Consider the following 23,570-nt stretch of genomic DNA (forward strand, 5'->3'; position numbering starts at 1 on the left):
ATGTCAGCAAAAGAGTTCATCCATACCTGATTAGTAGTGTGGTTAGGGAAAGGTCTAGAAGTTAGATGCAGATTTTAAATGTAACATCGATAGGTATGAAAATGACATCCTCGGTATATTCAATGAGGACGGAGACCTGTGAACGGGCCCTTGTTCCATTTGCAAGCGTGAGGTCAATAGCAATCAGCGTTCTTTGCTTGAAGGGCATTGCGTGCGATCCTTTCCATCACAACAAACCTGGCTCGAATCGCTTCCTTATTAAAATCCGAGGCTAAATGTGTCCATTTCTAATCCTTGTAACCGGTGCCACGCCCCGTTATCCCCTCCCCTCCCTCCTCCCGTCTCCACGACCCCTCCGTCATCACAGAGCCACCCATGGCCGCTCGGTCCCATTACCTGCTGCAAGCTGTGACAGTTCTCACAGGGACCGAGGCCCGTCCCGGAACTCGACACCCCGGACCCATGCCCGGTGTCCGCTACCTGTGAGCGCGATTCTCCGGGCATCATGTTGCCGGGCAGCAGAACGCCGTTCCCTCCCCTCACTCCACCAGCCGAAGCCTTCGCTGCACCATGCCCGTGGCGGCGCACACTGACGTCATCCCGGCGACCAGCGATTCAGGTCCTCAAGGTGCCGCAACAGGAAATAAACCACGGAAACTCTCCGCTGATAAAGGTGATCAAAAATATATTGAACAATAGCGGGTGCTGAGCATAGGGTTTTTTTTTAAATGGCGAAAATTACAGGCATTGGTTCGGCCAGCTGGTCAATGAGGACCCGAAGCTCCCTGAGGAGCTTCTCTGGCAGCCGGTGGTTTTCTCGGGTCCCAGCGCCACCAGCTTGTGTTTCCCCTCCAATGACAGATGATGCCTTGATGGGCGACAAATGCGTCAAGGAGAACACAGCGCACCAGGAACAGAACCTTCTCTCCTGGGTCCGGGGGGGTGGGGGGCGGGGAGAAAGACGTTGGGAGGGAACGAGGGTGGGGGAAGCGGAACAGTGACACCAGGCGGCAGAGAATGGCACGGGCTGGAGATGGGGGGAGTGACAGTGAAGATTCATTTAAGGACTCTTACTTTGTACATTATGCACACTTTTTTTAAAATTTACATTTCTCTCCTATGTTTGCCCATCTTTTTTGAGCACAGTTTAGTTACAGATAAGTAGAAATTTTGCATCGCCCACAGCAAAAAAAGAATCTTGTATATGAGTGTACTCTGACAATAAATTTGATCAACTTTTAATGTTAAGTTAGAGTTCAATGACACAAGTTTAAAGATACAACACGAGCTATCTAGTCAAGAAATGCATTATTTTTTAATGAAACGAGAAAGTCGGAAGATGCCGTGATTGTAGTAAATCTACAAAAGTGCTGGAGAAAGGTATACCTTGACGAAGGGCTCAGTCCTGAAACGTTGTTTGCACGTCTCTACGGATGCTGTGGGACCTGCTGAGTTTCTCCAGCATTTTTTAGTATTTACACCAATTGTAATTCCAGAATCAGGGATATTGCAACAACCAGATCAATCATGAAAGATCAGAGTGATACTCTTCCCAAGTTTGGTGTTACACCCTGATTGATACAAGTTTGGTACTGTGATTGATCCTGGCATCACATTCAGTGTCACATGATAACTGATCCTGATGTTGCACTGTGACTGATTCTAGTTTTGCACACTTATATTCTGGCATTAAGTTCAATGATGCTGCTCAAGTGTTATGCTATCACTGATCCTGATGTTATACTTAATGGTTCTCATGTTATACCATTTCTGACCCTGGCACTATATTATCCTGGTATTATACCAACTAAGATTTGGTACAAGGCTTTGATCCAGTTGCTAAACATTCACAGAACTTCCTGTTATACTTTTATCCAGATATTACACTTCCATTGTTACTTTTATACTTTCTCACTCTCTGAAGTTACACTTGCTTGTATTCTGGTGGTCCATCTTTTCTAATGGCATAGTTAAACATGCTACTGACCATGGATTTCCACTCTCATTACACTCAGGTTGATTCTGATGTACTCATACAGTAACTGGTGTAACATTTTGTCTGATTCTTATATTAAACTCACCAGATTCTGTTTTACACTTGCAGTAATCCTGGTGTCACACTTTCTCTCCCTGACATTATATTATATCCCTGGTGTTAGCCTGGGCAAGATGGTCGTCTTTAGCCAACAAACCCACAACACTCCATCAATTACCATCAATGGGTCAGTGCTCGCCAACGTAGAGAAATTCTGCTACTTGGGCTCCACCATGACAATAACGAACTCACTCGACGCAGAACTGGACATACACCTGGAGAAAGCATCCACTACCTTTGGACACCTCAATGCTCGTGTGTGGGATAACTACCACCTCTCCACCAAGTTGAAGATCCGAGTCTACAAGGCCTGCATGCTGAGTACTCTTCTCTACAGCTGTGAATCCTGGGTCACATACAGAAAGCAAGAACACCACCTTAATGCATTCCATTTCCACTGCCTCAGATCCATCCTAGGCTATTCATGGCGTGACAGAGTCACAAACGTCCAAATCCTGGAGAAGATGGGAAGTACGGACCTCTATTCAATCATCCGTGCTCGCCGCCTGCGGTGGGCTAGCCTCATTGTCCATATGGAGGACTGCCAATTGCCCAGAAATGCCCTCTGCGGTGGGCTATCAGATGCTCCCCGCCCTGTTGGCCGCCTACGTCTTTGCCACAAAAATGTAATCAAGTACGATCTCCATTCCATGTCAACCATGCTAACTGGGAGGCTCTCGCAAAAAAATCACACTGAATGGCGTTCTGCGATTTGCAGTGGCACATCAACTACAAAAAGTTCTGTGAGGGCAGAAGAGCTAAAGGCACCATGTTCATCTTCACTCACGAAGGGATGGGCCTTGATAATGATGGTGTAACTCACTGTGACTCTGGTGTTAGACTCAATTCCATTGAGTTAAATACATTGCTAGGGCTGGTGGGGGAGGGTGGTATAATTGGGACATTTTAAAGGCTCTTTAGGCACATGGATGAAAGAAAAATAGAGAGTTATGGGTAGGAGGTAGGGAAGGTTAAATTGTTGAGTTAGGTTATATTTAGGTTATATATTAGGTTTATATTGGTCAGCACAGGGCCCTGTACTGTAATATTCTCTGTTCCCCTGGTATTACACTATGTCTGACCTTAATATGACTCTCCCACAGACCATTAAACAGTCGCACTTTCTGGTGTTACACTATTTAACTTTGGCATTACACTCTCACTCTAGGGGTTCTCTGCCAGATGTCATTCACTGTCTGTTTCTGGAATTACTCCATTGACCCTCAAGTCATATTCTCTCTGGCCCCAGAGTTACTCCAGTGACAATGGTGTCACATTATAATTGACTTTTGTTTCATTCCTCTGACTGCTTCTGACCCTGGAGCTACTGTAGACAAGACCCGGAAGTTACAGCACTGCCCCTGATATTGGTCTCTAAGGATGCTGTGGTTTGGTCATCCCTGGAGTTACTCCCTGACCCTCGTGTCACTCTACCTCTGACCCTGGAGTGACTCCCTGACCCTGAAGTTATTCCATCAACCGTGGTATTATTCTCCTGACCATGAAGTTAGCCCACCGACTGTGGTGTCTCTCTACCTCTGACCTGAGTTAATCCATAGACCCTGGCAACACCCTACCTCTGACCCAAGAATTACTCCACTGACCTTGGCATCACTCTCCCCCTGACTTGTATATATGAATACTTGTCCTGCATGTATATTGCTTGTCTGTATGTGTGGTTGTCTGCATGTTTTGCACCGAGGACTGGAGAACAGAGTTTTATCAGGTTGTATTTGTGCATCAGATGACAATAAGCTTGACTTATTTTGGCTGTGATGTTCTGGGATCTGTTCACAATCTTTCACAGAGCCTTTTGCTCAGAGGTATTGGGTCCTTTACCGGCATCACCTACGGCTCCTAGAACGCTTCCACCAGTGTTGTCTCCGCTCCATCCTCCACATTCATTGGAGCAACTTCATCTCCAACATTAAAGTACTCGAGATGGCAGAGGCCGACAGCATCGAATCCACGCTGCTGAAGATCAAACTGCGCTGGGTAGGTCACGTCTCCAGAATGGAGGACCATCGCCTTCCCAAGATCGTGTTATATGGCAAGCTCGCCACTGGCCACCGAGGCAGAGGTGCACCATAGAAGAGTTACAAGGACTGCCTAAAGAAAGCTCTTGGTGCCTGCCCCATTGACCATCGCCAGTGGGCTGATATCGCCTCAAACCGTGCATCTTGGCACCTCACAGTTCAGCGGGCAGCAACCTCCTTTGAAGAAGACCGCAGAGCCCACCTCACCGACAAAAGACAAAGGAGGAAAAACCCAACACCCAACCCCAACCAACCAATTTTCCCTTGCAACCGCTGCAACTGTGTCTGCCTGTCCCGCATCGGACTTGTCAGCCACAAAAGAGCTGCAGCTGACGTGGACATTACCCCTCCATAAATCTTCGTCCGCAAAGCCAAGCCAAAGAAAGAAGATTGGTTCACCCACACTAGGTCAGCACACTTTCCATGACATCTATGGAAATTTGCCAAGGTTTTCGATGTTATACGAAACCTCCACAACTTCCTGAGGAAGTTGAGGTGTTAACATGCTTTCTTCACGATGGCATTGGTAGTATGATGGGTTCAGAAAAGATACTCTGAGATAGTGGCTCCCAGGAATTTAAATTTGCTCACCCTCTCCACCTCTGATACCCCCCCCTCCCCCCCACTAATGATCACTGGTTCATACCTCTCTGGTTTTCCTTTCCTAAAATCTACAATTTGCTCCTTGGTTTGGTGACAATTGAGTGAAAGGTTGGTGCTAGCTGATTGACATTAATATTCCCTTATTCACCCAAACACTAATTTCAAAACTTGCCATTATTTTTTCAGCAAAGTTACTCATCCTGAATTCCAAATTTCCGGAGAACACTGCTATTATTTTGCAGGGGGTGGAGGGGGGGGGTGGTGGCAGGGGGTGGGAGAGAAGAAATGAGGGTTGCTAAAAATTCCAAACATATGTATCAATATATGATAAAAGATAATTTATTAGAGTAAAAGGAACATGTGTGAAGAAGTCTCTGGTGAAGCTAGGTCACATCTCTTTCAAGAACTCTTGAAAAAGCTGCTCCAAAAAAAACCTTATCAGCTCATCACTAAGAGGCACTGTTAATCCATTGTATTCAACTTCTCATTTGGATGATTTCAAAATGATAATAAATAAACATTTGACAATATCAGGAAAAGTGGGGTAGCTGTAAACTAAGGACCTGAATGAGATATAGCTCATATTACCACCACTTCTCCCACCACACTGCACAGCATGGATCCTTGATTCTATTCTTGAAGCATTCAGTTACATTTAATCTACTACATTAAAAAAAACAGTAAAGTGAAAACAGGCAAATACCCAGGATCAACCTCTGCATTGTATTCACACACAGCAACAACATTTCAATCCATTCAATCTTGAAAAGTCCTCTTCAACTGGTGACTAGTATCTAAATCAGGGACAAATCACAAACTATTCAAAATAGCCTAACCCACAGAATCATATTGTAATTTGTTTATTAGACTTTTCATCCTTGGATAGGTCTACCAGAGGTAACAGGGCAGTAGAGACCAACCTTGGAAGCTATCTGCATGAATTCCAGATCCTATTAAGTCTCATAGCATCAATTTAAATGCAACCAAGGAAATTTTCTTGTGAGTACTGTGTTCCCTTAAGTACTGAATGCATATACCTGAATAACACTTGGAAGTATAGCAATGAGAGGACTAAGGGTATAGAATGCTAACTCAATGTATATTTAACAAGACTGGCTTTATCCACACATCAAATGGCTGAGACATTGGATTGAACCAACAGCAGGCAGTGAGTATGCTAAAATGAGGAATAAACTTACATATCAACCAATCTAATTATGTAACATTTAATCCTGCAATCAGTTTCAATGATAAAATTTATAACGTGAAAAAACATAAAAGCTTATTTGTATTTATTCAGGAATCACCCAACATTTTTTTTTTCATTTAGTTGATGGTATTAAAAAAAAATGAGATTCAATACGATATTATAGACCCTTTCTAATATTGTGGAATACAAAGAGAAAGGTTAAAACCTCCACTTCAATTTCAATGGTTTTCTCGATTGCTATGGTTCTGTAAGAATTTGGTATATTGTCAGTTTCTTTGTACCTGCTGAAGCCTACAAACAGTTAAGACACAAGTGATGAAGTATTTTATCCGAGCCTCAAGGTTTTACTCAAACCGGTTGCTCCCAGATGAGAATGTATTTGTCAGCACTTCCCTTCAAGGACAGCATGACTGGGAGAATAAGCAGAGAACATGGACTACAGGATGAATCCCTAAGTCAGTGGTTCTCAACCTTATTCTTTCCACTCACATACCACTTTAAGTATTCCCTATGTCATTGGTTCTTTGTGATTAGTAAAGGACTGTTTAAGGTGGTATGTGAGTGGGAAGGGAAGGTTGAGAATCACTGTTCTTGATGCAATATTCTGCATGAGAAAAAAATGTAATTGGCTCATAATGAGTCAATTAGCTACACTGTGATAGTGCAGACCTATCACCAATGTATATAGTTACAGTATCTAGAGTGTAATGACTGTGCTTACAGTGATTGGCTGAGAGCTTAGCCACGCCTACTGTCTGGGCCTTAAAGGGTTGTGTCCCTAGCCAGGTCGGATCATTCCGGACTGGTCGGCCACCTGTGAAGAGCTCCTGTCTTTTGCTAATAAAAGCTTTGGTTTGGATCAACAAGTCTTTGGTTCTTTCGATGAGCTCTACATACACTTAAAACAGTGGTTTTCAAACTTTTTCTTTCCACCCACACACCACCTTAAGCAATCCATTGCTAATTACAGAGCATCTATTGGCATAGGAAAGTGGTATGTGAGTGAAAAGAAAAAGGTTGTGAACTACTGTTCTAAGAGGAGGAAGAGAAAGGCTCTAAGCAAGTGTAATATCCATATCCATTGGTGGTATTCATGGAACTCGAGATGGCAGAGGCCGACAGCATTGAATCCACGCTGCTGAAGATCAAACTGCGCTGGGTAGGTCACGTCTCCAGAATGGAGGACCATCGCCTTCCCAAGATTGTGTTATATGGCGAGCTCTCCACTGGCCACCGAGACAGAGGTGCACCAAAGAAGAGGTACAAGGACTGCCTAAAGAAAGCTCTTGGTGCCTGCCACATTGACCATCGCCAGTGGGCTGATATCGTCTCAAACCGTGCATCTTGGCGCCTCACAGTTCGGCGGGCAGCAACCTCCTTTGAAGAAGACCGCAGAGCCCACCTCACTGACAAAAGACAAAGGAGGAAAAACCCAAACACCCAACCCCCACCCACCAATTTTCCCTTGCAACCGCTGCAACCGTGTCTGCCTGTCCCGCATCGGACTTGTCAGCCAAAAACGAGCCTGCAGCTGACGTGTACACTACCCCTCCATAAATCTTTGTCCGTGAAGCCAAGCCAAAGAAGAAGATTCATGGAACAATTCCTCTGAAGCTCAGCAAGAAGAAAATTGAGATTTTGTGGTCTCTGAAAGACCATCCCCACCAAATTTTACCATCTGCTATAGCTCCAATTTCATCCTCGGACCAGAGAGTGGATTTCTTTGAAAATATCTGTTAAAGATATCAGACTGAGATTTTATCTAAGTTAAAACCAGGTATATTTGAAAATTCCCCATAATTTTCTGTAAAATGGTAGAAACTAATGCTGCCTCTTACAAGAGATTGAACCACATTTAAAGTAATGTTTTAAAAAATTTATTCACAGCACAGTAGAAGCTGATTCTGGCCATTGAAACCCATGCTGACCAATTACATCCATATTCAATTCTCCATTGCCAGAGAGCACTACATGCAAATTGCAGACTTGCTTAAGTGACACTTTATGGGGATTGTTCATCAAAGCTGTATTGTTGTGTAAAGAGATTCCTGTCCTCCTTTAGTCATGGGTGTTATAGATAGAGAATTTAGGTTAAAAAGGGCTTAAGTTAAAATGTGATGATTAATCATAAAAGGGGAAGCCAGAATAGACAGGGAGCTTACCATAAAAGTTCAGCTGGACAATGTTATAACAAACAGAGATCTTTCATGGTCACAAAGAGACATGTAGGAGCCAAAGATTGATAAAAGAGTGAAAAACAGAATTTAGTGTGTGCAGAGTTCGTAGTGTACTTGACTAACATGATAATTACAAATGCAAGTGTACTTAGAATGATTTTGCAAAAACTAACCAATTAAAACAGTGTTAAAGAGGAGGGGAAGGAAAAGCAAAAAAGGTATAAAAATCAATGCACTGTATGTATCGGGGCTTGACTTGGCGAGAAGCCAGTTGAGTCCAACTCTGCAGACTTGTAAATAAAGCTTGTCGTGTCACCAACTTTAAAGAGACTCATGTGTGAGAATTTGTACTTCTGACAATGGGTGTATGACAATTCATCTCACAGATTAATGTTGGTTAGTTTAAAAATAGTAATTCTTCAGTAATCTACTTTGCAATCTGGTACAAGAAATAATATCATCATCTCTCATCAAGTCCGTCACTGGTTATAGCAAAGGTGGACTTAATCATGAAAAGCACTATTGATGAAGGATGGAGAACTCTTCTGTGCTTCAATAATCTGCCATCTGACTGTTCAGAAATCTTGATGGTTGGGCATCTGGCTCACCAGGTTGCTGTTCCGACACCACTCACCAGTGCTCTGTGTCCTTGGAGTCCCATCTTTTGTGTTCCCTGAGCACTCGCTAGGCGCTTGGTTTCCACGTTCCCTTGAAACTCACTGAGACCTTGTATTCCATTTTCCCCTTACACATATTGGATTCACAAGAACATTTATAACTTATTTTGAGATGTTACATCAGAATAAATTCAAAGTTTGTTGGAGCATGTATGTGATAATATTCAAATGTCCAGACAATCTGTTAATCCAGCATCAGAGACCTCAACATGCCAAAGCAAGAGTTTTAGTTTGATCTCTGAATATGTATCTTGTCTACAAGAGAGAAGGGAAGTATTTGTAACACACAAAAAGAGCTGGAGAAACTCAGCAAGTCACACAGCATGGATAGGGAGCAAAGGTATTTAGCCAACATTTTGGGGCTGAGCCCATCGACAAGTATGAGCAAAAATAAGGCAGCCAGGCACCTGAATAATAGGGGGGGGGGGGGGAAGGAGGGAAGAAGGGGCACAAGCAAACAGGCAAAGTTCCCATTTGGAGTGCCACCCCCTTCCCTATCACTTTTCTCCCAACCCCTTCTTCCCTCCTTCTCCCACCTTTTTATTCATGTACCTTCTTGCTTTATGCTCATACCTTGATGAAGGGCTCAGGCAAAAAATGTTGGTTACATACCTTTGATTTCTATGGATGCTGTGTGACCTGCTGAGTTTCTTTAGGACTTTTTTGTATTGCATTACAATAGTAGCGTCTGCAGACTTTCCTGTTTAACTCTAAAATGTTTGTTAATGTGTACTGTATGTGATATGAGATACCTTGAAAAGCTGAAAATATGAGTAAATTGTGAAATTTGGTTGTGAATTGATGATTGTTAAGGATGACTCCTAATTAATAGAGATTGGTCAACAAGAAATAAGGATGAGAAAAAGATCCAAAATTGATTCTCTTCAGAGACAGAGTGATTGTGGATCCCACCATTTCCTTTGATGCTGCCACCTCCTGTTCTCCTGGCCTCCTGACTGTTTCAGTGCATCCAAGTCACTCTCCTTAGTCTTTGTTCAGTGAAATGGAGCACAGACAAAGACAGTCTGATAATTACTAGTGTCCATTTAACCATTGTTTACCAATGTCTAACAATATATTAGCAACTTATAATAACATTAACAATATTTAATAGCTTTTAATAAATTTGGCTTCTGGTTCCAAACCTTTGATGTGATTGTTGTCATTAACCAAGGCCCTTCAGGAGTCCTGCTCATCACTGGCAACCTCATGAGTTCCAATGTCAATACTTGGTTCCTTCGAGCCAGTCTCCAGCAGTCCACAGCCTGGTGCAAATCCTTTGGCCACCAACCCCCATGCCAGTCCTCAGCTGTTGCCTTCTCCCCTATAGAGTCTTCTCCCTGGTGTTCTCCCTCTCTGGTGCCTTGTGCTAGTCCACTGATCCCCTGGAGCCCACAACCCTTGTGATCTGAGCTATCAAGCATGGGTGCCTCCATCTTGGGTACTGACATTTGTGGGTCTTTGATGTCACTGGACCTGTTCTAAAGGCAGTTAAAACCTAGACAGGACAGTGGGTGCTAGGACCATGCGGAGGATTTCTTTTGGATGGAACTCTTTTCCCCTTGGATTTGTACTAGTGACAGTGCTACCATTAAAGCAACTGCAGCAAGTGCCACCATCTGGAATAATCTTGGTAACATAAAAATTCTTCATCTTATAACAGTCCATCATTTTTAGTTCATAGCCAGAATATTTGGTCCAAGGCCCTGGAAACCTTATCCTTGTTCTGCGTGGTAGGAGAAGAGTTAAGTAAGAACTAAGTTTGTAAGAGAATCAACATGTCTGAGAGCCTTGCCAACTAAGATGCAGGGAAAATTACTGTGAAGGAAAGTGGGTGAATTCAGGAAACATTGTGGTGTCTTTAGAACAGATGTAAAAACTGGGAAACTAGAATGGAATACTGACAGGAAACAGGTTGGAAAGAAAGTTGTAGGTGTCTGTGGGCTTTTGTGGATGCTATACACCATTAATTATCTAAATGAGGAGAGAAGTTGAAATATGTAAAGGAAGGATCAAAGGTGAAATGAGAGCAGGTTGCAAATTGGCAGGAAAGGTAAAAAAAAACCTTTGAACTCTTCCTGAGAGCAGGAAGCAGCTGCAACACAATTGCCAATATACTAGAAAAAAAAGTAAGAAAGAGAGAGGAGCTGAGTAAGTCTGAAACAAAGCTTGTTCCATATTTTCCATTAAGAAACATATTAAGCTTAACCTCATCTGTTTTTGCTGGCAGTGTGAAGCAGACTTTGCACCATGAGTTGTTGAAAAGGAGCTGGCCTGGATCTACCTCCATCTGACAAGCTGTTGTAAGTATTCCAAAAACAGAGGTCAAAACCTGCCAGTCTGTTCCTGCCCGTAGTTCTAATGCCATTTTCATTTGGGAAATCTCACTTACCATTATGTGATTAATCCTGATTAATCCACTGTGAACACCTGCCATAAGCTATTGTTCCATTCCCAGAGATGATTTAAGTGCCATTCCTGTGCATTTCTGCATTTATGTACATGCTCACAGAAGAATTCCTTTCATGAATGTGTATTGTTTTTCCAATGCAAAAAGGCATTCTCATATATTGCCACATGTAGTACAACTTTATTAGGCTGAATCCATTTCAATTAAAATATAATTATCAGTGCAGAATTGCCCAGTTCCAGTCCCTTACCAATCTCCCAGCCAAACCATTTCTCTGCCAACCTCCTCCTCTGATCCTTCTGCCAGACTCCTGCTTCAAACCCTCTGCCAAGCTCCTATTCCAACTTCCCTGCCAACTATGCAGTCTAAAATATAGTTTTTTTAAAAAGAAAAAGCTAAATTCTGTTGGAATTTGAAATTAATATTATGACTCCCCAGATTACAAAGATCTGACTTTATGCAAATGTTCCCATACATTTTAAAGCATTTTCAAAATAATTTTTCATTATGTTTTATAATATTCATTAATGACTGGAGAGAATATATATTTTTACATTAGTTTCAGGAAATTTAAGATGATTATTCATTGAAATGAAAGAATTATAGCAAACATACAGAGTGTATTGGTCGCTGTAGAAAGCAGTTTTGTACACAGAAAACAGCTCCTGGACAATTCTCAGAAATGCAACTATTATATAACTAAGGAACAGCATAAACAGAGAAGAACAAAATACTCAGCAGGTCAGTTGTCATCTGATGAGAGAAGAAGGGGAATTATTTCAGATAAATTATCTGTTATCAGAACTAACCACAGGTTGTTTATGTCCCTCCCTCCTCCTTTGCTGTCACTTGAAAGACAGAGACTTTGTTCTTTGACTCGTTCAAACAAATTTGTATTAAAGTTAAGCTGAGATTTCCAAGGTTTATTAAACAATATCAAACATTGCTAATGCTATTATAAGTTGCTACAACATTGTTAAACAATGGTTAAATGATGGTTAAAAGGTCAATAGTAATTATCCGACCGTCTCTGTCTATAATCCATTTAATTGAACAAAGACTAAAAACTAGACTGCTTAACTCTCTCGAGCAAGCATTCTATGACATTTATAGAATGTTGAGAGGAGACAGTATGAAATATATTAAACAAAGCTACATACAGACAAATGCAAGCATAAAACACATTTTAACTCCTACAATACCAACCCCTAATTATTATGGTTAAAAATAATAATTACCATCAAACTTAGTATATATCGATAAAAAATTTCAAAAGATAATGAAAGTAAATTATTAAAGTTTTCTGCCTCTTTTGGTCATCAGTCATAGCCTCAATTTGAAACTGACGTACAAGTCCCCCTTTGACCTGGACGGTATTAACAATCTTTCTCATTGACCGGGAATTTCGAGATTTCATCAACAAACTTCTTTGACAAATGTTGCATTTTAGCATCAGCCAGTTCTTTAACTGATAGACCTCCTTTTTCTTGAGTCTCAAGATTTCCTGTCTTTGTGGTAGATTTCTTTGATGGATGTTATCTGATTGAAATTGAGCAGGCACATGGCTTGTTTGTTTGTTTGTTTTGTCTGCTACAATTCAGAAACCAAATTTTAAATCTGAGCATCCATGCTGTTGCCTTTTTCAAATGATTCCGGATGAGAAGTAATGGATTAAGCGGGTAACTGTTTCCATTCATTCAGACACTTTGTAGATACTTGCCCAGGCTATTCCAAAAGCACTTCCCAAATCAGCAAACATTGCCATCATGAAAGACAAGGACACTCAAAACATAAGAACACCATTGCCTGCAGGTTTTTCTAAGTTGGATACATCCTGATTTGGAAATACATCAGTGGTCCTTCATTATCATTGGGTCTAAATTCTGGAACTCCCCACCTGATAGATCTGAAAAAGTCCTTTTACCAGGATCGGTGTGATGATTCACCAACACCTTCTCAAATATGATTTTTACATAGACTTCACTGGATTTTACCTTTATGAAGAGTCTCTGACATCCTGGCACACAGGAACGACCAAAACTGCAAATTTACATTTTTGCCTGCGATTTTAGACAGTGTGGTATGTAAAGAGGCGGGACGTGCATTGCTACTGTCAACTGCAATGTGTAACATACGTGGAACATACAACGCAATGTCGACTGTGACATGCATCATATGTGTCCGAAATATACTCCAAACGGAGTAAAATGGCTGTAGATCCTGAGGTGCTTTTAATGCTGGCAGCAACCATGTGTCGACTTTTGTCCACTTCTAAAGTGGTGATCGGACTGAGGGGAATCAGGCTGGGTTTAAAAATTCAGCTCCACTCTCCTGTTTTTAGGATGCCAGAAGCCCTGAAATGATCGCTACATTTAAATGATTCTCCCAGTATTTGTTCACCGTGGTGCATGGTTCTAGTGTTTGGGGAAGAGAATTGTCAAATATGAATAAAAAAATTAGCAGCCTAATAGAATCGCATCAGTAACTTAAAAACTTTAAGTCGTATTGCTGTCAATGCAACTTGCTGGTTTAAAGTAATCACTAAGGGCCACTTTCTCTGGCCCTGTGAAGACATCAAACAAAATGAATTGTTCCAGAAAAGCATTCCTTGCTGGCTTCCTGGTCACACACTTGCCAATGTTGGTTAATGTATATTCCTGCATTCCATCCTTTGAAACTTCAGTTCTCAGCCCTAATTCACACTGATCAAATTTCTCCTGTTGATGGAGGTTTAGTGGACAGAGCATAGAAAAACATAGAGCAAATGACAAGAGATTGAAAAAGTGTTAAATAGATTAAACCAAATTTAAAGACTTTGATTCATTTTGTCACAGCGACTTTACGTCTTTGTGGCAGGCTGCAGTGCGAACAAACAAGCATAAACAACAAGAAGATTGTACTACAGGGTTTAATCAGCTTAAACTTGCACACCAGGTCTCTGTAGCCCCTGACTCCATGTGCCCAACTGCTCCCAAAGGGGCTGGCTTGAGTCTTTATACTGGCCGGTATTTGACAGCAGGCAGGTGGCACCAGCCTCCCAGGTTTCCTACCTGCAGGTACAGTGGTTGCCCCCTGCAGTAGGCCGGTAGTAGTGCAGCCAGTGGAGTGGTTGTATCACCAGTCTTCTTGCTCAGCTCACTTTTACCAGGTTTATCTGGAACTGAATTAATCTACTGCTTGGGATCTAGGTGGTTCTGGAACTCTTCACTTGATCAAAATTGAAGCCACTCAGAACATAATCATTTCTGCATTTCTGTCCATATTAAATAAATGTCGTAGTTATAAATGAAAATACACAATTAACAATTTTTTAACATTGTTGTAGAAATTATTTAATCTTGGGACTAGATAGGGCTGGCAGTCTTAATCTGAAATCGACCCCAATTATGTGACCAAGAACCTTTTGTAATTCCATTGATCCTGGTGAGGATGTGAATTGTTATACAATTGATGGAATAATTATACAGGTACTTCACAAATCGGAGTCAGGGACCTGTTCATTGGGTGACATTATCAAGGAATTTAATTGCTGTTGATGTTTAATAACTCCTGATGTTTGCTCTTTCATATGATGCACCCAGAGAAATATCAGTACTAAATGAGTTAAACACGGGCTTGTTGAGTTGGGAACAATGGGGCCACGGATCAAGTTCAGAAATTTAGGCTGAGGTTCAGAAGCTCTTTTTCAATGATGGCCCAAAAGTCATTGTCTGGAGCCCTAACAATTTTAACCAATTCTGTTTCTTCAAAAAAATTTCAGGAGTTCCATTTCACTTATTTCAAATTAAACCCATCCGTCCTTTCATCTAACAAAAAAATGAATTATAATTTAAAAATCAATTCCACAATTATGTTTAACATTAATTTTTGTGAATTTAACAGATCCTATTTGAAATCTAATTAACCTTGCCTTGATTATTATAGTTCTGGTACTGGAAGTGGTTGAGCTCAATAAAGGAAATAAACTCATTTTACAGACAAGCTTTGGAAAAACAAGCCATTCCAATATTTGCACATTTTATTTTTAACATCGAGTTATTGGTGGTGCTGTCAATTTTTTTTAATGTATGATTAAGTATTGGAGCTTAAATTTAGTAATTGTGGTGCTTTTAATTCAGAGAGAAGCACTGCCCGATAAATGGGACCGACTGAATCGCATCACCATAAAGGTATGTTCAAAAAAGTAAAGAGGGCTGTGCACTCATCGGTGCTATGTGAATGAATAAACAGGAACGAGATGGACAAAAGGTTAAAGATCGCTTCGACTATTGAATTCCCAGCAGTAATTAGGGGACTAAGTGTGCAACAATAATCAGAAGCCGAACTCACCTTTGCTAATGTACAGTATAGTTTATTCGGATACATCACCTTAAATTATACACAATCACAATATTTGGATGTAGACTTAAACACCTGTAAATTGCAGCTGAACTTTTAAAATCACTCCAACATCTCCACTGCATTTCTATATTATGAATTATTTGATGGCATCAAACTGCTTAATCTATTTAGTGTATTTTTATTGGACAGCTGTTGATATTAGACATATGAACAAGGCAAGCTCCAAACCTGTGTTTCAAACCCCAGATCCTTTGCACCCTTGGGTGATTTTGTTTCTGTAACTACTAAAGTTGGTGGAAATACTGATAATGACTGCTTGCTGCACATTTGAAAATCACATCTCATCACTATGTCATATTCATTAGCCAATTGGTCCTAGAATACCTACAGTGCAGTTTACACTGCAGGCATTCTGGGAAAATGACAAGGGGTCTAGGAGGAAAAAAAAGTCAGAATTGGAATGGCATCCCATTCCGGTTCGGAGCTTTTTCACAGCATGCATTTCAGGAAAATGGGAATAATTTCTCTGAATGCAGAGGCTGTGTGTAAAAAAAAAAAAAAGACAAATAGGACTGGGCCTTAAATACTGAGCTTTGCCAACAGTCCTAATCCTTAGAAATAGATACATTTAAAAACTGTAATCACTGGAGAGACCTTATAATCAATACTTATGGCAGCTGATGAAGGAGGACTGAATGTGTGGGTGAGGAGAGGTAGAGAAATCTTCCTTATATCCCCAGGAATAAAAGAAGGATTTAGCCTTAATCAACATTGTACTTTGGCCAATTCTCAGTAAAGTGGAATTGTTGGATACAATGTGCTACTGAGACCCTTACACTGAGGTCAGAATGTCTTCTGTAACTTGACATGTCCTAGGTTCCTTCACAAGGTTTAACCTTCTTTCACACCTTTTGCTCCCCCTCCCCAAATTAATGCTGGGGTCTATAAAACAAAATTCACAAACTGAAACATGGAGTTAATTCCCTGCTAATATTCCTAGAGACAAGATTCTTGCAAATAGTGGTTATACAGTAAAAGTCCAAAAATCCACATGCCAGAAATCTGGACTACCAAGAATCTGGACCTCAAAAACTCTCAAACCTTTTAAATTTGCAGGCTTTTCTGTGCATGCGTAAATGGGATGCACAGAAGTAACAGAAATTAATGAATTTTTTTTTGCATTTAGGATTTTATATGAAAAAATGTTTTGTTAATAAACTATCATAATGTACCTGTTCACCTCTTCTTTATTCTCCTTAAATTTCAATTTTAAAAGTACTGCCTAAGAATCTTAAAATCTGGACTAATCCAATCCCCAAACAGTCCAGATTTTAAGACTTTTGTTGTATTTAATGCTAATTGAGTTTTAAATGTGCAAATTTCTAGATTATTTCATAAACAAGAAGATCTGTAGATGCTGAAGTCTAGTGCAGTACACATAAGTGCTGGAGAAACTCAGCATCCATAATAAGTAAAAGACACGCAATGTTTCAGGCTTGAGCCTTTTGGTAGGTGCATGGAATATCAGGCAGATGCCTGAATAAAAAGATTGGTGGGGGGGGGGGTAAGAGAGGAAGGAGGAAGGGGAAGGAGCGCAGGCTAATAGGCTAGTAATAGGTGGGAGGGTAGGAGAAAGAAGCTAAGTGATAGGTGGAGTGGGCAGAGGGCTAATAAGGAGATAGGAGAAGGAAAGGAATGGGATAGGGAGCTGGTGGAAGGGAGACAGAGAAGAAGGGAAAGGGAGAGATGAGGGGAGGATGAGTTAATGGAAATTGGAGGTCCATAGCTGAGACGGAATATAAGGTGGTTTGTCCAATTTGCACGTAGCCTCACTATGGTTATACATGAGGCTGTAAACATGTGAAATTGAAGTGGTTGGCCATGTTGCAGTGGACAGAGTGAAGGTCCTCAACAACACAGTCTGCAATGTGTTTATCTGATGTAGAGGAAGCTGCAATGAGAGCTCTGCATGCAGAAGATGACACCTGCAGATCCACAACTGAAGTGTTGCTTCACTTAGAAAAACTGTTTAGGGCCCCAAATAGTGGAGATGTAAGGGCAAGTGTAGTACTTGCTGTGCTCACAGAGATAGGTTCCAAGGGTGCAATTGCTCGTAGGCATTGAGTGGGTGAAGTGGACACAGAGGGAGCAATCCCTATGGAAAGTGATGAGGGGAGGGAGTGATGTTGGATTCCATTGTAGATTATGGAAATTGTGGAGAATAATATGTTGTATACGGCAGCTGATGGGGTGGTTGACGAGCACAAGGGGATTCCTGTCCTTGTTGCATTTCAGTGGAGGGAAGGGACCAGGGAAAATGTGCAGGAAATAAAAGAAATACAGAGGAGGGATGTGTTACTCGTAGTGGAGGGGAAGACTTTTTTGTAGAATGAGGGCATTATAGATACAGGAGGCAGCATGAATGTAGTTGTCAATGTAATGAAGATCTGAGAATCCTTGCCTATATAGGCTTGCTGCAGGCATTGAAGCATATATCCATTAGAAAGATAAACATAGCTGAGACCCAATTGAGACCCACTTAGACCCATGGCTATACTTTTGACTTGGAGAAAATGGGAAGAGCCAAAGGAAACCTTGTTTATGGGGGATGGAAGTGTTTAGAGACTGGCCATCCATGGTGAAAATGAAGCAGTCTAGCCTACGGAACTGAAAATGATGGAAAGCATGTGAGGTATCCCGGATATAGATGGGAAGGAAATGGACCAAGGGGGACTAAATGGAGTTGAAGTATAATGATACCAATTCGGTGAGGCAGGGGCATATGAAGACAATGTGCCTTCTGAGCAAATTTTGTTTATGGATCTTTGGTAGGAGTTGGAATGAGACAGTGCAAGGTTGGGAAACAATGAGGTACAGAAAGCTGATAGACGTGACTATTTCTAGTTTCGAGCAGTTGAAAATTCAGCTTTATAACTATCTGGTGGAGGGAGAATGATTAAATGACATATCTTTGAAACAACTCAAGAATAATTAGAAAAATTTTGGGATGATCTCAATCAGATATTAAATAAAATAACAGAAAACAATATGCCAAAGAATCCAGAGATCTTTCTCCTAAGTAACATAACAAACAAAGAATTTGGAATTGATTTGGAGGATGCACAAAAAAAATTTGTTAAGATAGCCCTAGCCGTAGCAAAAAAATGTATTATGTCAACCTGGAAATTGGAAGATAATTTGAAAATACAACTATGGTATATAGAAATGAATAAATGTATTCCATTAGAAAAAATAACATATAGTTTAAGAAATAATATTGAAATATTCGAACAAGTATGGGAGCCTTACATTAAATACAATAGCGAAAACCTACCGGGGACAAACATTACCTAAGTTGATGGAAGGAGAAGGAAAGAAAAGAATGGACTCAGTAGAATTTCTGGTGTATTTTTGTTGAATGACAACATTGTCTGACTGGCTTAATGCAACCTAGATTGTATACCTAAAATGGATGAGAGGGGGTGGGGTGGGGGGGGGTGGCTTGGGAGGAGGGGGGGGGGAGAAAAAGTCACTGTATATGTGTGAAAAAGAAAAAGTGTATATCATGGCTATTGTGATTTATGGTGTGAAAAATAAAAAATTTAAAAAAAAATTCAAAATTTGATTAAATTAATACATGAACATAATTGATAATAAATTCCCTGTTTCTTAAGATGGACAAAAATGAAGGTTTTCTGCCAAGATCTGTTGGAGTGAACCCCAGATCACTTCCTCTTATCATGCTGGGGTATTTTCTCAACAGACTGCCAGTCACACTTGTCTGAAAACATTCACTGTTAATTTACTGGGAGCAGCAAAATTAACAGAATACCTTGTTATCCTTGTGGCACTTCATAACTTTTCATCATATTTTTTTCCACAAAGAAAAGTCATTTAATGGTTTCCCCAATCTTTGTCACCTCTCCGCTCTAAATTTCTTTAAAATAAGATGGTGCTGATCCGGTCATGGAATCAGCTCCACTTCCCCACTCATTCCCCACAACCCTTAATTCCCCATTATTCAAAAGTTCATCTCTCTATACTGCAAACTTGTATGATTTGGTTAAAAACATGAGAGATGGAATGATTAAAGTTGTGTTGGAGCTGGGTAAAAGAGAATTTTAAAGATTGGTGCATATGATATCTATGTCTGAGAAGGTCTCAATAGCAAAAAAAATCAATAAGACCTAAAATAACCAGAACAAACCTGTGCACCAGGAAGTAAAATTGTGAATGTTGGAATGATGCGCGACGTGGTTAACATAGTGGTTAGCACCGTGACAGAGGTGCACCAAAGAAAAGGTACAAGGACTGCCTAAAGAAATCTCTTGGTGCCTGCCACATTGACCACCGCCAGTGGGCTGATATCACCTCAAACCGTGCATCTTGGCGCCTCACAGTTTGGCGGGCAGCAACCTCCTTTGAAGAAGACCGCAGAGCCCACCTCACTGACAAAAGGCAAAGGAGGAAAAACCCAACACCCAACCCCAACCAACCAATTTTCCTCTGCAGCCGCTGCAACCGTGTCTGCCTGTCCCGCATCGGACTTGTCAGCCACAAACGAGCCTGCAGCTGACGTGGACTTTTACCCCCTCCTTAAATCTTCATCCGCGAAGCCAAGCCAAAGAAGCACAATACTCCAGACACCTTGTTTCGAATCTGGTATTGTCTGTAAGGCATTTGTACATACTCCCTGTGACTTAAGTAGATTTTCCCCCAGGTGCTCTGGTTTCCTCCCACCCTCCAAAAAAAGTGTAGGGTTGACAGGTTAATTTGGTGTAATTGGTCAGCACAGGTTTTAATGGCTGGAATTAGCTTTTACCATGATGTAAATGCATTTGTTTTTAATTTATATGTTAAATACAAGACTGGAACATCTGATAATATGAGATGGTTAAATTCAGCATCATCCAAAACGCTGCAATATGATCATTGAGAAGATTTGAAGCTTCATTGGAACAGTTCTGTCAAAGACAGACCAGAATGGGAATGAAAGACTTGTATTTGACTAAACTGAGTCAGTTGGATTCTTTTCTCATTGCCTGTTGGACCAAATTTTGTCTTCCAGTGACTTGCATGCAATGTCACCATGGTCCTTTTGAACATCAACGTGTCTTAGTCTCTCATGACTGAAAAAATTTTTTTTCTATTTGGCAAATATACTTCACATTTTTACACATTATATTATTTCTCCTGCTATGTTCTTATCCACTCTTTCATCTTGCATGTATCCCAATGAAAGATCTACATCCTCCACCCTGCATACAACCCCACATGGTTCTGCAACATTAACAAACCTGAAAATATATTTAGTTCCTGGGCCCTTCGTTATACCAGGCATAAAATATTGGTTTGTGGTGGCGCATATCCTCGTGGCGAACCGGCCCCACTTGTACCACCGTGGGGGGCAGCCGCGAGAAGATGGCGCCATTGGGGGAACCTCTGTGCCGTGTAGGTTAGAGCAAGCCGCACGCCTCGGGCGAGCGTGGTGACGTCACCACTGATACGGGTCAGAGCTCACGCCGCCCTTAAAGGGATGCGCGTGAAGTTTGAATAAATCAGTTTGTTGAAACCTCCAACGTGGTTGTGGTGTGTTTCAATCTGTGTAGCAGCCGCTACAGGTTACCCTTTACTTCCTATGGATGCGGTGTGACCTGCTGATTTTCTGCAGTACTTTTGTGTATTGCATTTAACATAAATATCTTTGATGGAACAAATAAAGGACAACTGTTTCCAGTAGAGAAAGGGTCAGTGGCTAGAAATCACCAGTTTAAGGTGATTGGCAAAGGAAGCAGAGAAAACAGGAGGAAATATTACTTATAAAGCCAGTTTTTGCCATTGAGAATGTTCTGTCTTAAAAGGACACATTCATGAATTAAAATAAATTCTTGAAGTAGAAATACAACTTTCAAATGTAAGTACAGAAGAGTGGGACTAGTCAGATAGTTCTACTAAAGAGATGGCACAACTGAGAAATGAGGTGAATGGCTTCTTTGTGCTGATTCTATAATCTAATCTAAACATACTTGCATTTTAGGGTTAAGATTTATTCACCCGTGAAGCAACAATAATAACCACAGATTGTCATATTTAAATAGAAATAGAGCTCAAATATTAAAAAATTACTTCTCCCAGCAGATTTAATTTCAGAATGAAATGTCATCAATCTAAAATATTAACTATATTTTTCTCTCCAGAGATTTTGCCTGATTTAATAACTATTTCCAGCATTTTATTTCATTTACTTTCTTGACACACACACAGTGACTGACCCTTCAGAATAAAGAATTCCAATGATTCATGAAGATTGAATGAAAATGTTTCTCATCTCTGTCCTAAGTGCTTGGTGCTTCATTTTGTGACGATGATACCCATTTCTAGACTTCACTGCAGGGGAAATGGCTGGTCAACGTATCTTTCTTTCAAAATCAAGATCCAGAAGAATATTATGTGTTCAAGTGAGATCATAAATGTCAATCTATTTCACTTGGCCTCTCACTGGATAATCCTCTCATTCCTCTAATTAATCTGCATAACATTCACTACATAACTCCAAAGGCAAGTATATTCTTTATCCCTTCAGTCAAGCAACCAAAGTGTACCTGCTGCTCCAATACCATTGAAATAATTTGGCTATGAACTAGAATGACGCAATGCAATCAGTCATTGCATCACAGAAAATTCCAAAGCCTGTGACGAGAAATACAGGTCGAGTACCCTTATCTGAAAACCCGAAATGCTCCACAATCCAAAACCTTTTCAGTATAAATGCATCTGTGGTTCCATAAAGTTAAACGTAATTGAGTTCAGAAATCCCAATTGGAGAACAGGACTTAAGCGGATGTAAGTAATGCATTATTCAATGTAGCTTTTTCAATATATGTTGTAATGGAAGATTTAAACTGTGTTTTTTACTTCTGCAGCTACAAGGCTGAGAACCTGCTTGTTATTTAGAATCAGCAGACATTATCTAATTTACACTATGGGGCCCAGGGATACATATGAATCAGTAGACATTATCCAAGTTCCACCATGAGGCCCAGAGATGCAGTTTTCTTTTGTTGGTCCCAGAGTGTCAGGAGATCTTGAAGATAATTAAATCATTTGTTCAAAGAGATAAGATCTGAAGTAAACAACTTTTGGGTAATATAAGCCATGGACCCACTGTTGAAGTTTGAGACTCTCCAAGAGGTGGCAACATCTCTCAGCAAGAAGAAGAACTTCAAGAGTCCAGCTAACGTCCCGGTCGAGGGAGGTAGAGAAGTTGCTACCGGCGCCCCGGCAACCTATAAAAGTGTGCAGTCGTTGCCTCGCTTCGGCAGTTGGGACCAGTCCAGGCGTTGATAAGTATAATTGGGAAGGTTTTGAATATGTAATGTGAATTCAGCTTTAGATTTAGTAATAAAGCCTTGAATAAACTGAACTGCTCTTGGTGTGTGTGTCTATTTTCTTTCGGTAGCTCAAACACTGTGACCAATCTAAAATGAAAAAAATGAGAGGCATAAGTTTACCCAAGACAATTGGTGCAACGAGCAAGGTTGGTCTCAAAATGTTTCGCCGAAAGAAAGAGGTGAGCCCTGAGCAGTTCTTGGTCCCGGGATGGACTTCCGAAGACGATGGGTTTTGGCATGTTGGCCAATACCCTGTCTTTGTTGGGACCACCCCTTAGTTGGGATGAGAGGTTAGATCCATCAAGTGCGCCTCTGGGAGAGTGGGTTGCCACTCTCCTTCGAGAAAGTAAATTTCCTGTTAAAAAGGGGACACTGACAGATGGTTTTTGGCTGCTGGCCACAGCCTTACGCCATTCCGTTCAGCGTGAAGCAGAATCAGTTCGGCGAGAAGTAGAATCTCAGCATAAGAGAAAGCAACTAGAGGAGGAGCTAGAAGCCCTGCGACAACGCTGTTCCATGATGAGCGAGATTGTTCGCACCAGTCAGGACCGAGCCAAAGAATGGGAGGATAAGCATGTCCAAACGATCTGCTGTAATATTGAACTCCGGCAGCAGCTCTGTGCATATAAA

The 23,570-nt window shown here is 41.0% G+C and overlaps 1 protein-coding gene and 1 long non-coding RNA gene across 3 annotated transcripts in view; one reads left to right on the forward strand and one right to left on the reverse strand.

The window, feature by feature from the left end:
• Positions 1-664, reverse strand: part of ice1 (KIAA0947-like (H. sapiens)) — a 65,508-nt gene extending 64,844 nt beyond the window's left edge. The window contains exon 1 of one of the 2 annotated variants that reach the window (XM_069914204.1): positions 481-664. In XM_069914204.1, coding sequence (XP_069770305.1) covers positions 481-507 — 27 coding nt within the window. In that variant the 5' untranslated portion in view covers positions 508-664. Of the gene's footprint in view, positions 1-396 lie in introns of both variants that reach the window. The other variant, XM_069914203.1, reaches the window with a different exon arrangement.
• LOC138751648 (uncharacterized) lies at positions 612-15,402 on the forward strand. Its single transcript, XR_011350102.1, has 3 exons — positions 612-673; positions 11,029-11,101; positions 15,327-15,402. It is a non-coding gene; the product is annotated as an uncharacterized lncRNA (long non-coding RNA).
• The last annotated feature ends 8,168 nt before the right edge of the window (positions 15,403-23,570 follow it).

This window comes from Narcine bancroftii, chromosome 1, assembly GCF_036971445.1.
Source record: "Narcine bancroftii isolate sNarBan1 chromosome 1, sNarBan1.hap1, whole genome shotgun sequence".
Taxonomy (NCBI): domain Eukaryota; kingdom Metazoa; phylum Chordata; class Chondrichthyes; order Torpediniformes; family Narcinidae; genus Narcine; species Narcine bancroftii.